The sequence below is a fragment of the Prenolepis imparis genome, unplaced genomic scaffold, assembly GCF_030444845.1.
Source record: "Prenolepis imparis isolate NDT839.2.m4 unplaced genomic scaffold, iyPreImpa1.0 SCAF_10, whole genome shotgun sequence".
Taxonomy (NCBI): Eukaryota; Metazoa; Arthropoda; class Insecta; order Hymenoptera; family Formicidae; genus Prenolepis; species Prenolepis imparis.
Genome location: NW_028141168.1, coordinates 14,522,533 through 14,537,020, shown reverse-complemented (window position 1 = coordinate 14,537,020; position 14,488 = coordinate 14,522,533). Strand labels below are relative to the sequence as shown.

The 14,488-nt window shown below is 34.3% G+C and overlaps 3 protein-coding genes and 1 long non-coding RNA gene across 4 annotated transcripts in view; 3 read left to right on the top strand and 1 right to left on the bottom strand.

Moving 5' to 3' along the window:
• Positions 1–14,488, bottom strand: part of LOC145941790 (uncharacterized) — a 57,171-nt gene that overhangs the window by 4,358 nt on the left and 38,325 nt on the right. The window contains exon 2 of the long non-coding RNA XR_014426219.1: positions 7,015–7,079. This is a non-coding gene — a long non-coding RNA (uncharacterized LOC145941790). The remainder of the gene's footprint in view (positions 1–7,014; positions 7,080–14,488) is intronic.
• LOC145941609 (uncharacterized) lies at positions 2,916–6,986 on the top strand. The gene is made up of 3 exons (XM_083047775.1): positions 2,916–2,992; positions 3,558–3,616; positions 3,912–6,986. Exons 1-3 carry the CDS (start codon positions 2,969–2,971, stop codon positions 6,739–6,741), a joined length of 2,913 nt encoding a protein of 970 aa, XP_082903901.1. The 5' UTR covers positions 2,916–2,968; the 3' UTR covers positions 6,742–6,986.
• Positions 9,517–10,212, top strand: LOC145941349 (uncharacterized). The gene is made up of 3 exons (XM_083047458.1): positions 9,517–9,580; positions 9,907–9,959; positions 10,068–10,212. Exons 1-3 carry the CDS (start codon positions 9,566–9,568, stop codon positions 10,207–10,209), a joined length of 210 nt encoding a protein of 69 aa, XP_082903584.1. The 5' UTR covers positions 9,517–9,565; the 3' UTR covers positions 10,210–10,212.
• On the top strand, positions 12,166–13,366 carry LOC145942119 (uncharacterized). Its single transcript, XM_083048605.1, has 2 exons — positions 12,166–12,278; positions 12,679–13,366. The coding sequence occupies exons 1-2, from the start codon at positions 12,166–12,168 to the stop codon at positions 13,364–13,366; spliced, it is 801 nt and encodes a 266-aa protein (XP_082904731.1).

Sequence of the window (14,488 nt, the reverse complement as noted above, 5' to 3'; positions counted from 1 at the left end):
GTCTTGCGGTCTTGTTGGTTAGTGATCATCATTAGCATCATTTTGTGCAATCACGCATATAATTCGAAAGTGTGAATATCTATAAGAATATTTTAGATACGCATAAGATATATATATAGATAAATTTTTTTGATTTAGAAACAGAAAGTCTAAACGCGCTTCACGCATATAATAAGGATGAATGTATAATCGATGTATTTTAGAATAAATGGTTTAGGATTTATAAAATAATAAAATATATAGGTGTTATCAGTATTATTTAATTTATGTGTATATATCCCGTACTCTGTATTAACTTTATTAGAAAGCTGCAAGGAAATCAAACATTAACGAAATGTATGCTCGAAATAATCATTACTCTTCGAACTCGTGCTGATATGATTAATGGCATGCATTCGACGATGCATTTCAATTAATTTACAAAATCTGTTTCATGTCATCTCGAAGGAAATGATTATCGTATTAATTAAAATATGTCAGATAAATATTTATTTCTATCATAAATTATTTTGATTCAATAAATCATAAGCAATTATAGATTAACATACATGTTCTTATAAATGAGATTCTAAATTAAAAAAAAAAAAAAAAGATAAATAATACATTTATATTTAAAAGTCGACAATAACGTAATATAATAACATTTGCTGAACTTATAGAAATTATATTATAAACATTTAATTTTGCATAATATTTTGCAAACGATGATAGAATGATTTGTGATTGAAAATAAAGAGCATTTCATAAACTAAACCTTATTTTAAGAATTTAAAATTTAAGAAAACAAAAATATGCTTTCTCTCTGCATTAAAAATTGGAAAACTATGAACACTGTTTTCTTACGACTTTTTTTATCTAAGAAAAGATTAATTTTGGCAAGTCGGGCAAAATATTTATAATTAATAGAGGATGATGTAATCTTGCAACATCTATGTTTGCATATATTATAACTCGATTATGCAAATACGAAAGTGAGAGAGAGAAAGAGAGACTGTGTGTGCAAACTACAAGTTTAATATATTCAAAGGCGTCGATCTTATCGAAAAACGTCAAACTAACGCGAGAGTCTTATCTAACGTATTCGAAGGAGTTGGTCTTATCCGAAGATACGATTAGAAAAATTTATGTTGATATATTGTCACTTGGTCATACTTGGTCGATGAGCGAATGAAATGTTGCGCGCGTCGACTTTAATACTCCGATCGGATTAAATCTGTGTTCTGTGCATGTGCGAAATCATGAAGGAAACAGCTGATTTGTTGTTCAAGATCAGATACCATTACACCGAGATCTCGCGGAGAATCTCGGAATTTTTTACAATAATCTACGCATTTTTCAAACGTGTCTCCGAACCACACCTTTTCCGTTATACCAGGTTCATACAGGCTCATGCTCCATAATTATCCGAGAGATCGAAATTTGTTTTGTATTTCGCGCTTTTCTTATCAAAGAACTTCTTCTCCTTTTTGCCCTAATTAATAGACGGTTTTCTACATAGTAATAACGCAGAATCCTTATCTGCGCCGCGTAAGTAAGAATCCGATACGAAGGGGTTTTGTGTTTCGATAAACAACTTTCCATGCTTAGATGATGTGCTAGAAACTTTGCGCTTCGCGAATGGAGATGGGAAACTCACAAACACGCAATTAAAACGGGGCGTTCAAGTAATTTTACTTTCATTAAGTCAATGGCCTTTGTTATGACTACTCTCGCGTTAAACTGGAAAAGTTCGAAAGATTTCAATAGAGATTCGAGATTTCTTACGTGTTCGCACGATATACCTCCAAATGTAAACACCAGAATCGAAATTTACAGCATTATGCAAAGGCGTATCAATTCGCGTGTCAAGAAATATCTATCGCATTGCACTTATATTTTCATTTCTGCAATTAAATATAAATAAATTAAAGATAAAAAAGATTATATCTTTTCGAGTAAAAATTTTTTCATCATTTCTTCTTAGATTATTGAACTCTAAGTTTATAGATAGACGATGTAAATTTATTTGAATTAATTATCTTATAAAGGAATTTTACTTGTATGCTTTGTTATAATATGTAATCTGTTTAAACGTGGAAAATGAAGAAGAGTGTTTATAATTTCTTCCTCGTATGTAATGGGAAGCAGGAACTTGATGCGAGAGAACGAGTACTTCATTGTACATTTCAAGAATTAACTTCAGCTAATTGTCGCTTAAGTTAATACGTCGAAAAGTGCAAAGTTATAAAATGCGTGTGCAATTGTGTTAAAGTCCAGAAAAATGATTGTAAAGATGAGAAAACTCATTGCTATGATGGATTTCTAATAGAAAAGACTTTCATCTTACACACACGAAATACATTATCATAATTAAAGGCTAAAAGTCGAAAATTATTTGGACGCATAGATCAAAAAAGGGTGCTTTCCGAATGAAAAAAATTTATTTTAATTACGATAAAATTTTTAAAATTCTTTCACCTTAAAAATTTATTTTGAACATAAGTGTACGTACAATTGTGAATAAATCGGGAACAAAATTTGGAAATTTTCTTTTGTACTTAATATACTATATTTTAGCGTACAAGAGAGTGTTTATAAATGATTTACTATTTAATACGAAGAGTCATCGAACCCGTCGATTATTTACTAGCCGCAGCATCCAATCATAATTTAGAAATTATGATCGGACGCGGTGATATCCCTCGATAATAATAATAATAATAATAATAATAATAATAATAATAATAAAGAAAAAGAAAAATAATTACTCCTGATTGCTCACCCGGTATTTGTGTGGTCGGCGTAATGGCGCGTGTGCGTGCAGGGAGGATTACATACGAATACGGATGCATTATCAAGTATATATTACACTTCGGTAGGGACACCGTTCTATGGGAGAAGCTTTAAAAGAGGTGGCTAAATATCGCTGCACCACAGTCGTATTTGCGGAATCGGCGAGGTGAGCGGGATTTCGTGCGAGCTACGCGATATGAAGCTCACGTGTTTCATTACGGTGAGTGAAGACATCTCGTCGGAGAATTATTGTCTTCGCAGTGAGAAAAGTGAACGAAAATACGATAATATAATGTGAATTTTCGCCGAGATTGTCGATTCAACCAATGTGTATTTTTTTTCTGTAAATTTTTTCGTTCGATAATTAATAAAAAGAAGGATACGTGAGAGTCTGAGAAGTTTTAGTCTGTTGCGCTGAGAAAAATATTTTTCTAGTTAAAAATAATTAGCGATATATACTTGTACATATAATATATATTCATACACAGTGTTGGAGAAATTGCTGTTAATACAATTAATTTATTAATGGTCTTTTAAACGCAAACAGTGATCGCGAAACGCTAACATTATTTAGATCATTATTTAGATCAACGTTATTTAGATCAGTTTAAACTTTTGCATATGGAAAAGATTTACAAGTGAGCAAATAAATATGAAATTCGTACAGATATAATTCTTAATTATTATAAACTATGATTTGTAGTGTTTTATATATATATGTTTATATACAAAATTATAAATTATATTTTATTCTATATGTATGATCTTTGTATACTCATGTGTAGGTGTGCGCATGTCTATCATCAACAGTCTCTACTATTGACGAGGTCAAATATTTAAATAGGTAAGCAAATTCGGTACATGTTCTCTCTTTCTCTCTTTTTTTTGTTTTATCTCTCTGTTTCTAAAACAATAATTTTTCCTCAAACTTATTTCTTGTATTGTAATTATGCTATTTCGTCAAATTAGACTTAATAATAAAAGAATTTAATAAAATTATATAAAACTGTTTTTTTAATTACTAAGCAATATTTAATTTTTTCAATTACTAAGCAATAACTTTTTTGCGATTTACTTTTCTCATATTTAATAATGTATCAATATAATGCATATATATAATTTATAATTGACGTCTTTAGGATAAAGAAGGTTGCAAGGTCGCAAGAGGAATTGATCATTAAAGATGCCACGGCGAGAAGAGAGATAAATCCCATCCCCCATCAGATCTATCCCAACATATTCCCCACGTCGCAACAATTTCAACCGCAGACACGAATCGAGAAGCCCAAGAGGAATCAATTTCAATCTGGATCTCAACAACAACAACAGCCACAACAACAATCACAACAGCATCGCTATAACAATCGCGATCGCTCGAGACACCCGTTCGACATACCGGCAAAACGTGTGAAGACCCGCTCGATCATCGGCACATCGACGGTAGAGCTGAGCGACAATCAGCTGGACTCGATTCCCGAGGCGATTCCAGACGAGAAACCGATTCGCATCGAGCCCGTGTTTCGCGTCACCAAGAAGAAGAATGTTCTCGACTCCATCATCGAAATCCTGCGTCAACTGCTGGACCCTCCGAAGAACGAAAAAGGCCCGCTCGTGCCCATCAAGATGCCTGGGTCCACGCGCAAGATCTATCTGCGTTTGATAGAGCCGCTCGACTCGAGCCAGGTGATAGTGCGCTTCGTCACGCAATTACCGGTTCCCGTGGTCGACGCGGAGAAGCAATACAACCCCTTCGTTCCGATACCTTCCATCATCGATCCCGTTGGCATGCTTCTGAATCATGCTCATCACGGACCAATACATCCTGTATTCTCGAACGACGCGTTGCTCGCCTCCTCCTCCTCCAATCGCCATCACGCGGTTTATCCGCCTAGAGGCAACGTAAGCCACGTCAAAGGATCGCACTCGATAAAACCAGTAGTCGAGAACTCGTCGAAGAATCCTTCAAAGGATCTACGAGACAAAGGGAAGCCGTCGCCCGCGATAGTTTCGAACGGAGCGGAGAGCGACAAGAATCACTTTACGGACACGCAAGTAAACCTGCAGAATCACGAGCATCAATTGCTGAGTCAATCGGCGGCCTCGTACTATCAGTATCAACAAGCGGCAGATGAGGAGGTCATGAATAAAGTGAAGGAGCTGCTTAATTCGGAAAACGCAACGACGACGATCGAGGGTGGCACGAAGAATCCCTCACTAGAGCCTTGGTATCAGTTAAGCACGCATCGTTTGCCTCTTCGGCAAATCGCTCCGCTGTATCCCACATCGATGGAACACGGTTCCAGTTCCAGCTCTTACGCGGACGCTTACAAACCGCCGAGTGACGTTTCTCACGGTTCCAACTCGTATTCGACCCCGTACGAGCAGTACAACGACGCTGCTAACTTAGCTTCCGGAGTCTATCCAAGTTCTTACAACGTCCCGAGTTCCTACCCGACGTCCTACAAGCAGAACGAGGTCAACAGCGCTCCGAGTTCCTATTCGGTCTCTTATCAGAATCAGAATGAGTTCAACGGCGCTCCGAGTCCCTACTCGGTCCCTTATCCAGGTCAGAACAAGTATAACGAAGCTCCAGGTTCCTACGCGACTTCCTACGAAAAGCAGAACGATCTTTTCAGCGCTCCAAGTGTCTATTCGAGCTCCTACGAGAAGCCGGCTAACGTTCCACCTTCGTCGAGCCCCTACGAGAAGCAAATCGGCGCGAGTTCTAACGACGCGCTTCGAGTCATAGATCCACCGCCTTTCTTTTCTGATTATCGAACGCAGAATCGCGTCAATCGATCGTTCGAGCATACGGCAACCGCGATCCGACAGCCGCGTTACAACCCGATAGACTTGTCAGACGAGTCAGCGTCTCGCGTGATTTACGGTAAGTCGAAGCGGGAGAAGAGCGAGACGGATTTCCAGAAGAGCGAGACGAGTTTCCAGAAGAGCGCGGAGATCGATGACAAGAGATGGCAGCCGGTTGCATTCGCGCCCAAGAAGTCGGACTGGCAAGAGGTTTACGAGGCCGAGCTGGCGAAGGCCGCCGCTACCTCGACGGAACGACAGCCGCTCCTCGAAGAAGATCGACTCACGAGGAAGCCCTTGCGAGGAAACGCCAATCAGGCACGTCGAAACAGTAAACACCGCGGCGACGCGATCGCTCGAGATCCGGGATGTTCGACGTCCTCGGCCTCGGGAGAGCAGGTCGATTGCGAGCGAGCGAAATCCACGATCGCGTCGACGCCTCCTTCCGAGAGTACCGTAAAGATCGTGGAAAAGCAGGCGGAACCGGCTGTCAACGACGACTCGATATCGATCGCGAAACGAAACGAAGCGAAATCGACAACGAGTAACACGAGCGAGACTTGGATACTTTCCAATGTCACCGTGAAGAGTCCGAGTGTAAGCGCGACGGAGAGATCGTCATCGTTGATTATGACGAGTCCTAAGAGTCCTAAGTCGACGAAAGGGTCGCCGTTGTTGATCAAAGTAATCAACAGTGATAGCATGACGACGGAGAGACAACCTCTGCTGATTAAAGCGCTCGAGAACACCTTCCCGAACATTATGGCAGAAAAATTGATGGCGACCGAAGCAAGCGTTAAACCGACTCAAATCGTGACTCAAATAAAAAGTGTGACTCAAAAATCGGCAACAATGACAAAAATGACAAACAATACGACTGAAAAATTGAGCGGTACGACCGAAAAACCATTGAAAAACACGACCAGAGTGTCTCCAACGAGCAATAAACCGAGAAAAGAGCTACCCAAGAGGCCTATGGTAATGAAGAAATCAACGTATATAATGAAGAAACCGGAATTGAGTAATACTATGAAAAGGCCGATCACAACGCAGAAGCCGAATACGACGACGATTGTTAGTAATATGACGAAGAAAACGATAGTTACAAGAAAGTCCAAATTTCCGAGAGGTACTTCGAAAACAAAGTCGAGCACCACTTGAAGCTTTTATTTATACTAATAGCGTGGTTCTTTAGGCACGATGTGTTCTTTTTATGCGTTTGTCATTTCGCGAACGAATGACTGTCGCGCAATTATATTCCAAAAACGATTTTTGACTCTTTATGTTTTATGCAAAAATCGTAAAAGTCTTGTCTGCACGCGTATATCTAAACGTATGAATGTATATGTGTGTTTGTATATGTGTGTTATTATCCTGCATAGCAACTAATCGATTAGGGAAACCTGTGTGCGTTAAAAAATTAAATGCACTTACGTTGCGAACAGTTGTTTCCGTAAAACTTCCGTTTCCAAAAACCATTAAATGGATATTTGTGAAATCTAAAACAAAAAAAAAAAAAGGAAATTAATGACATATATAATAGAGATACATTAACGTTTGTATATTTGGTAAAAAATCATGTTATTGTTAGATAATCGTATACGTTATTTATCTCATCGCGTTTTCTATTTATATAACACGGGCCAAGATTATTGTCATTTTTCCTTTTATCGGGATTTTTTCCTCGATCAAATCGGACTTGATTTTTTTTGCTGCCAGTGAATTAAAGATTGTCGCTACATAATTATAATTAAAATTGTATATAAACTTTATCTGAAGTTGAATGAAAAAACATGACTCTATTTATTCTGGTCGTATTCTACTCGATAATTTCACTCAACCAAATTTGTCATGAAAAGATATGGTGTTATTGAATTCCTTAGATATAAAAGGCATAGCCATAGTTATATGTGAGTCATCATTTATATACGTGCACTAAATTATCTAACACAAATAAAGTTGTTAACAAATACTATCTTTTAAAGCGTTTTCGATTTTATTATACATATATGTGTATGTATATGTACATGTATATATATCATAAATGTGTTTCTTTTTATTGTATTATTTTTAAGTGTTGTACATAAGTTAACAGATCCCTGGGGATGATGTATTTTTATCTAATCCGCCAATTGTTTATATTGAAAATAAATAAACGATGTTTCACATTTTGTTTATTTTAATTTCTAATTGCTCTCATTGACGTAAGTTACATATATTGCATGACGAATGGGAACATAATATGAGTAAAAGATGCGGCTATTATTGTTATTAAACTGCAATTAGGGATCCGCTCAAGATAATGTGCAGTATTAGAAAGTTTTGATCTGGGTTTTAGATACATTTATAATATAGTTTTTAACATTAAATGTAAACGCTTATATTAATATCTCCACGTTGAAAGCAAGCGAGACAAAATTAGCGATTCGGAAAAAATGGGCTAATACTATAGTGAAAACGAAAATATTATACAAAAACGTACAATACAACATTCTAGAACATTCAAGATATAATCGAGTTTAGATATACTATATTTAAGCTAATCAAGAGAAAATTTTATCTCTGATTTATCTCTTCTTTGTAAAAAAAAATTATATTTTTTAGAAATTTGCTTTAAAGAGTTTTCATATAAGAAGATAAACTTATATATATATATATATATATATATATATATATATATATTTATATATCTTCTTATATCAAAGCTCTAATCTGCGAGGAAATTTCTCTCATCTATGAGATATTTGATATCTATCTCTGATAATTAAGTGTCTCGTGTCATTTGATGTTATTTAGATAATTAATTATTATATATAGATATTTAAATTATTTCAATTATATAGATTAATTTAATTATTTAGTTTAGATAATTAAAAGAGAGACAAATGAAATTCATCTTGCAACTGCATCAATATGTCGAATATGTCGATATGTCGAACGTATCGATAGGATCGAAGAGAGGAAACGTGAGGGATAAACACGACGCACTTTCTAAAGCAATACGCGGTTACGGCCCTTGCATCGATCGGTTTTCTATTTGCTCGAGATTAATGTGGCCGTGAAATCAAGGCGGGCCGACGATTACACGATCGCGATAGCCGAGCCGGTCACGCCGCGGCGATCTTCTCGTACATTTCTTCTTTTTCCTCGGTCGGAATCGGCGCTGGATAAAAATTGCTAATCGCAGAAACACCATGTATCTGCACACGCGTGTAGGTGGCATTTCTTACTGCTTTCCAGCCGAGATTTCACTTTTAACTGATTCGCGTCTACACGTCATATTGCATTTGATTAGACGAAACGATTTGCTGTTTACGTCCTCAACGTGCTACGACTCAAAGAGGACCGGGATCGAACGTTCGTTCGATATCCGTTTCTCGGCTAAATTACAGTTTACGAAGATTCATAATCTATTTACACATCATCTGCTACCAAAAATTATTCGGAAAATTTTTATTTCGTAGACAAAAACGGACATGATGTGAATAAAATTACATTCTTCTTACTGCGAACGTTTAAAAATAAATAATTTTGGAAAAAATAATTAAAAAATAAATAATTTTGGAATAAATGTGCTAAAAAAATAAACAAAAAATAAATAAGTTTGGAGTAAATGCTGTTTGAACATTGTTATTTAATACAGATAAAATATGTTCAAAGATTATGAATTTATCTTAATCTTAATATATCGTATATAGTTTTTAGGTTTTTTTATATTAACGTGAAAAATATTTTCCAGATGAAAATCCGGTGTAAAAGGATGTTCTGCGGTATTTTAGAGTGGTAATCATAAGTGATAGTGCGTTGAATGCACGCTGGGCGGAGTTTCGCGGAATAATTGATGTATCTCCCTCCCATTATAGTTACTGGTTGCACTATATAAACGTTCGCTTTTTAGCTGTGCGATGCATAGAAGGTATCTCTCGATGTGCCGGAGTGTTTCGAAAAAATTTATTGTTAGTAGAAGAGGATCAAGCTTTTCACAATGAATAAATTCCTGGTAAGACGTTTTCGCTACATTATCATATTTAAATTTTAATTAAATTCGACATTTAATTAAAAATTTACTTTAGATTATCCAAAAGTTTTGCTTCAAAATTTTTAATACTTAATTTAATTTAATTTTGACTTAAAAATATTTATTTTAATTGAATTGAATTGAATAATATTTATTTTCAATTTTGCAATTTTTATATAATTCAATATTTAGAGATTTCTTATGCAGTATTTCTATAATTTCACTTTTATTTGACAAAGAAAAATCTGTATACGATAAGATAACCGAAATATATAATAATAATACATTGACATTTTTGTTTGTTGCAGTATAGCACCTTGTTCCTAATAAGTCTCGCACTGTTGCATCAATCAATCGAATCGTAAATATTCACAATATAAGATATATGAAATATTATAAGAGATGTCAGATATTATGAGATATTTGGAAAAATTTGTGTATAAAAAAATTTTAATTTTTTTTGTTTTAGGAAAAAGGTGGTAATACACGTTCCTTATACCGTGAAAAATGTGAAACATACGCACACAATTTACAAGCTAATTCCGCATCACTTTAAAGCAAAGCATCGTGAAGATGATGATTTTGTGTATTACGATCACGAGGAACGATAACGCATATTTTCGTAAATTCTAACACGTACTATTCCATCTATGAAAATCCAAAGAAAAGTCATTAGATTGTCATATTAGTTTACAATTCATTTAAATACATTTAGATACTTTGTCTCATTAGCTTACAATTCATTTAAGCACTTAGATACTTCTTGTCATAGTACGTCATGTAACATATAATATGTATGACATTATGTTTATCTATAAATAAATGACATGCGTGCGCGTATGCACGTACGAATATATATATATATATAAGACTGTTTTTAATATATTTTCCCAATAAATCCGAAATAAAGATCATTCTCCCAATGATATGTAGATAACGCAATATTTTTTCGTTTGTTCAGACATAAGAAAAATAATTATTTTACGAAAGAAGTACGTAATTTTTAGATGTAAATGCATTCCTTAAACTTGCGTTTATAATCCGTACAATAAGATAAATCTTTGAATATATATTTTAATTTATATATTATTTCTATAATTTACATTTATATGAAAGCCTCGTTTTATTAAAGTATTTATCCTATATACATCGTCTTTGAGTTGTATAATAGCTGCAATAATTATTTTTATTATATTGAAATTAATATTAAAATTAAATCGCGATGTATGTGTGTGTTAAATATCACCGTTCAGGGAAAATACATTTATTTTTATAACTTTACTACTAAAATAATACGGTTATATATTCTTTATAATAAAACGTGGAATTATACTATTAATTTTTAATAATTATTATTGTATAATTAGAACTTTTGTTTGCATATTCTGTTAATATTCTTGAAAGATCTAATATTCTTATTATTAATCATTATTAAATTAAATAATATGTTTTTGACGTAACAATAACATTCAAAATTGAAATTTAATTAGATATTTGAACTATGTAAAAATATACTTTAAATATTTTATTAAACAAAAATATTTATTAATACTAATTTATAATCCTTAAATGGGATCATATAATTTGCATCTGCTTTATGTTTTATTTTATTGAAGGCACGTGTGTAGTTGTCATTGTAAGTTTCTATATAATTTCCCAGATGCTTTTCAATTGGATTAATAATTTTTTGTTCCTTATGTTTCCTCAAAAAATATCAGAAAAACATTAGAGAAATATCAGAGATATTTATTTATAATGTTCTTCAATAGGATATAAATCGTTGAGCAAAAGAAATAATTTCACCGCGACACTGAACTTGGCCGCGCATCTTTTCATAGTTTATCGACCCCATAATTTCTAAAACAACGTTAGTTCCGGATCGGGAGATGAAGCATATCACCGGAAGAATAGCGAAAGCGATCATCGGCCGTGAACTGCATCACGTTTCTCCATGAGATTCGCTTTCGATGAAAAGAAGATTGCATATAAATGGCCATTTCGTTGTCGGCAAATCGCAAACGGCGATTGATCGCCGATAACCGCGTTCGCGATCGCTACTCGCATTCGACAATAAATCATGGTAATAATGAAATTGTGATAAAATATACCAAAGTGAAATTCGAAAGTCGCGTACAGATTGTGTGATTTATTTTTATAATAATTATCGTGTAAAAGCTAAAAAGATAGTTCAAACATAAAGTATAATCACACATAGTGCGTATTTAAGAAATTTCATATATTTAAATTTCAAAATATATATATTTAAACTATCGTTTTTACACAATAATTGGTATATAAATAAATTACATAATTATTTGCATATATCATTTATATATATAATATATATAAAGTAAATATGAGTGAGGAATTTTTAAGATATAGGTATCGCACTTTTTGCATGGCTGCTCTCTGTGTATAATTAGCGATTCAATTACTGTTAAGAGTAATGCGTGCAAGCATCCTCGCAAATGCGTTTTAGATCGGTGTATAAAGATCGGTATAAGATATCGGACAACTGGATCGTGATCAACGAGCATAAATATCTTAATTCAGCGAACGCGTGTGTTATGAGTGATTTAAGAAGTAACGACCGCGACTTTGTGTTTCAGAGGATCGTTATCGGTTTATTTATCATACTGTCAAACGAGGCGCTGAATAGCGGAAACGCCAAGAAGGAGCAGTGAGTAACACAATGTACAATTATTATTTGCTATTAAATTAATCAATTCATTCATTTCGCGGAGCGTGCGGCTTCGTTAAGAGGCGTTTAGCATTATAAATGTAGTCACCGAGCTTTACGCTTTCTCGTGGCGAAAATCATAGTGCACGCTCACTCTCATTCTCGCTCGTTGTCGAATTAAATATCTTCTTCACACATTACAGCGCTTTTCTTGTTCGAAGATAATTTTTCAATCTTTATATTTACTAATGCGCTATCAACTTATCATATAGCTCTAACTAGTACTCATTAAAATAAAACAACGATATATTGCGCGGTGGTAAAAGTTTTATTTGCACAACTTTTCTATCTACGAATTTTAAATTCATTCTTTTTCTTTTCTTTATTATTCTGTTAACAGCGTGCACTTTAAGATCCATGTACCAGAGATCATAAAACATCAAATTCATACGAAAACGGTATTCATACATCATGTTCACAAGCCGAAGAAATCGAAGATTAAGGAAGAACCGCCGAAGAAAGCCTATCATAAGGAAACGCATCATGAGGATTGGAGTTCCTGGAGCTCTTACGGCTCTCATAACGATCACAGCGACAAGTCGGGCCACAATTTGTCCAAGGATCACAAAGAGGTTGCTCATAGACTAAAGGAAAATCCCTTCCTACAGCATCACAAAGATTCTTACATGCCAGTGTCGCAACATAATAAGCCTGATCGTCTAAAGGGGAAACACGGCGACATGATCGGATACTCTTATCCGCCACAATACGCGGTTCACGAAAACGTCAAGGAAACAGATCACAACAACATCGAGCCCTACGTGCACGCTTACGAGGAAAGTTCTCATAAAGGTGGCGAGTCCGTGCGCGGACACGTTTATACGGGCGATGTAACCAAGTTTTATGATGGTAAGCACGAGGAGGGCGATCACTCCATCGAGGAAGAGTATAAGAATGAGTCGACGGAGAAAACGCACGGCGGTCGTTACTTCATTGATGATAATGAGTATCAGCACGATAGCGATAAACCGGAGAAGCGCGCTTCTTTTGGAATGTTCGGGTATCGTGAAGTGAAAAAACCAACGTGAAATCGGAGATCATTTCAATGATAAAATATTAATTCGAGCCATCGGACGATTCCACAATATTTTCGGATTTGATTGTTGTTTTTACGAAGGATGACGCGCGTGATATTAAAAGAAAGAGAAAAAATTCGTTGGTCTTAATTATCATAATGACAGCGATTGACGAATATGCGACCAAGAATGGACTTGTTGAAAAGTTATCACGGATAATATAAAAATAAATGTTAAATATAGTATGTCGATGAGTTAGATGTTAGATAATCATAAAGTAACGCACAATATATTAACTTTTATATAGAAATAATATATATATAAGTTAAATAATAATAATATATAGTAAGTTATAATAAAAAATAAATAATTACATCAAAATATAATAAAATAACCCAATATTAAGTGTTTAATGAATGATATGTACGTTTGAAAATTATTTAGATATTTATGAGTTGTGTACTAGATGTGACGAAGAGATAATGTAGATTGTACAATATCAAGATGATCATATTTTAACTCGGAAGATTGCTTGATTAATAGCTGCGATTAGAGGTAATTAATAGAAATAGGTACAAGTTTATTTTCGATAATTCATAAACCTGATGAATATCTGAACGAAGCGTAAAATTCTCGTTTATAAAGACATTAGCTTCGTTTGCAACACCTATTACAGGAAACAATCAATCTAATTTATGATCGCCTCCAGCGCTCTCGCGTTATGCACAGAATTACGCCTCTTTTATTATCACATACAAGAAAACTTTTGCAATCACAGATCAGAGCAAGATTAAACTATACTCAATGCAATATTTTGAGAATTTTCTTACCCTTTTATTTTAAATGTATACATTATTTCTATTATTTCTGTGTTTGATGCTTTAATATTTTGTATTTTATGAATCTATTTAAGGTTTTGATGTTATATGAAATATAAGTCATTGCAAAATTTTTATTAACTTTTTTTAGAACATTTTTAGAATATTAAATGATTGACTGAGAAACTAAGATAAACATTTTTATACATCAAATGAAGAAGCGCAGATATGCTTTTCTCTACATAAAACGAATCTAAATGCAAGGCGCCTTTCAATATACAACCTGTCCTACGTAGAAGTATTTAAAAGACGAATA

Excerpts from the sequence above, each read along its gene's own strand:
- LOC145941609 (XM_083047775.1), top strand. The coding sequence starts at position 2,969 with ATGAAGCTCACGTGTTTCATTACG. Across the intron at positions 2,993-3,557 it reads AGCTCACGTGTTTCATTACG|GTGTGCGCATGTCTATCATC; the intron begins GTGAGTGAAGAC and ends ACTCATGTGTAG. Across the intron at positions 3,617-3,911 it reads GAGGTCAAATATTTAAATAG|GATAAAGAAGGTTGCAAGGT; the intron begins GTAAGCAAATTC and ends TGACGTCTTTAG.
- LOC145941349 (XM_083047458.1), top strand. Across the intron at positions 9,960-10,067 it reads TTGCATCAATCAATCGAATC|GAAAAAGGTGGTAATACACG; the intron begins GTAAATATTCAC and ends TTTTTGTTTTAG.
- LOC145942119 (XM_083048605.1), top strand. The coding sequence starts at position 12,166 with ATGAGTGATTTAAGAAGTAACGACCGCGACTTTGTGTTTCAGAGGATC. Across the intron at positions 12,279-12,678 it reads GGAAACGCCAAGAAGGAGCA|CGTGCACTTTAAGATCCATG; the intron begins GTGAGTAACACA and ends TTCTGTTAACAG.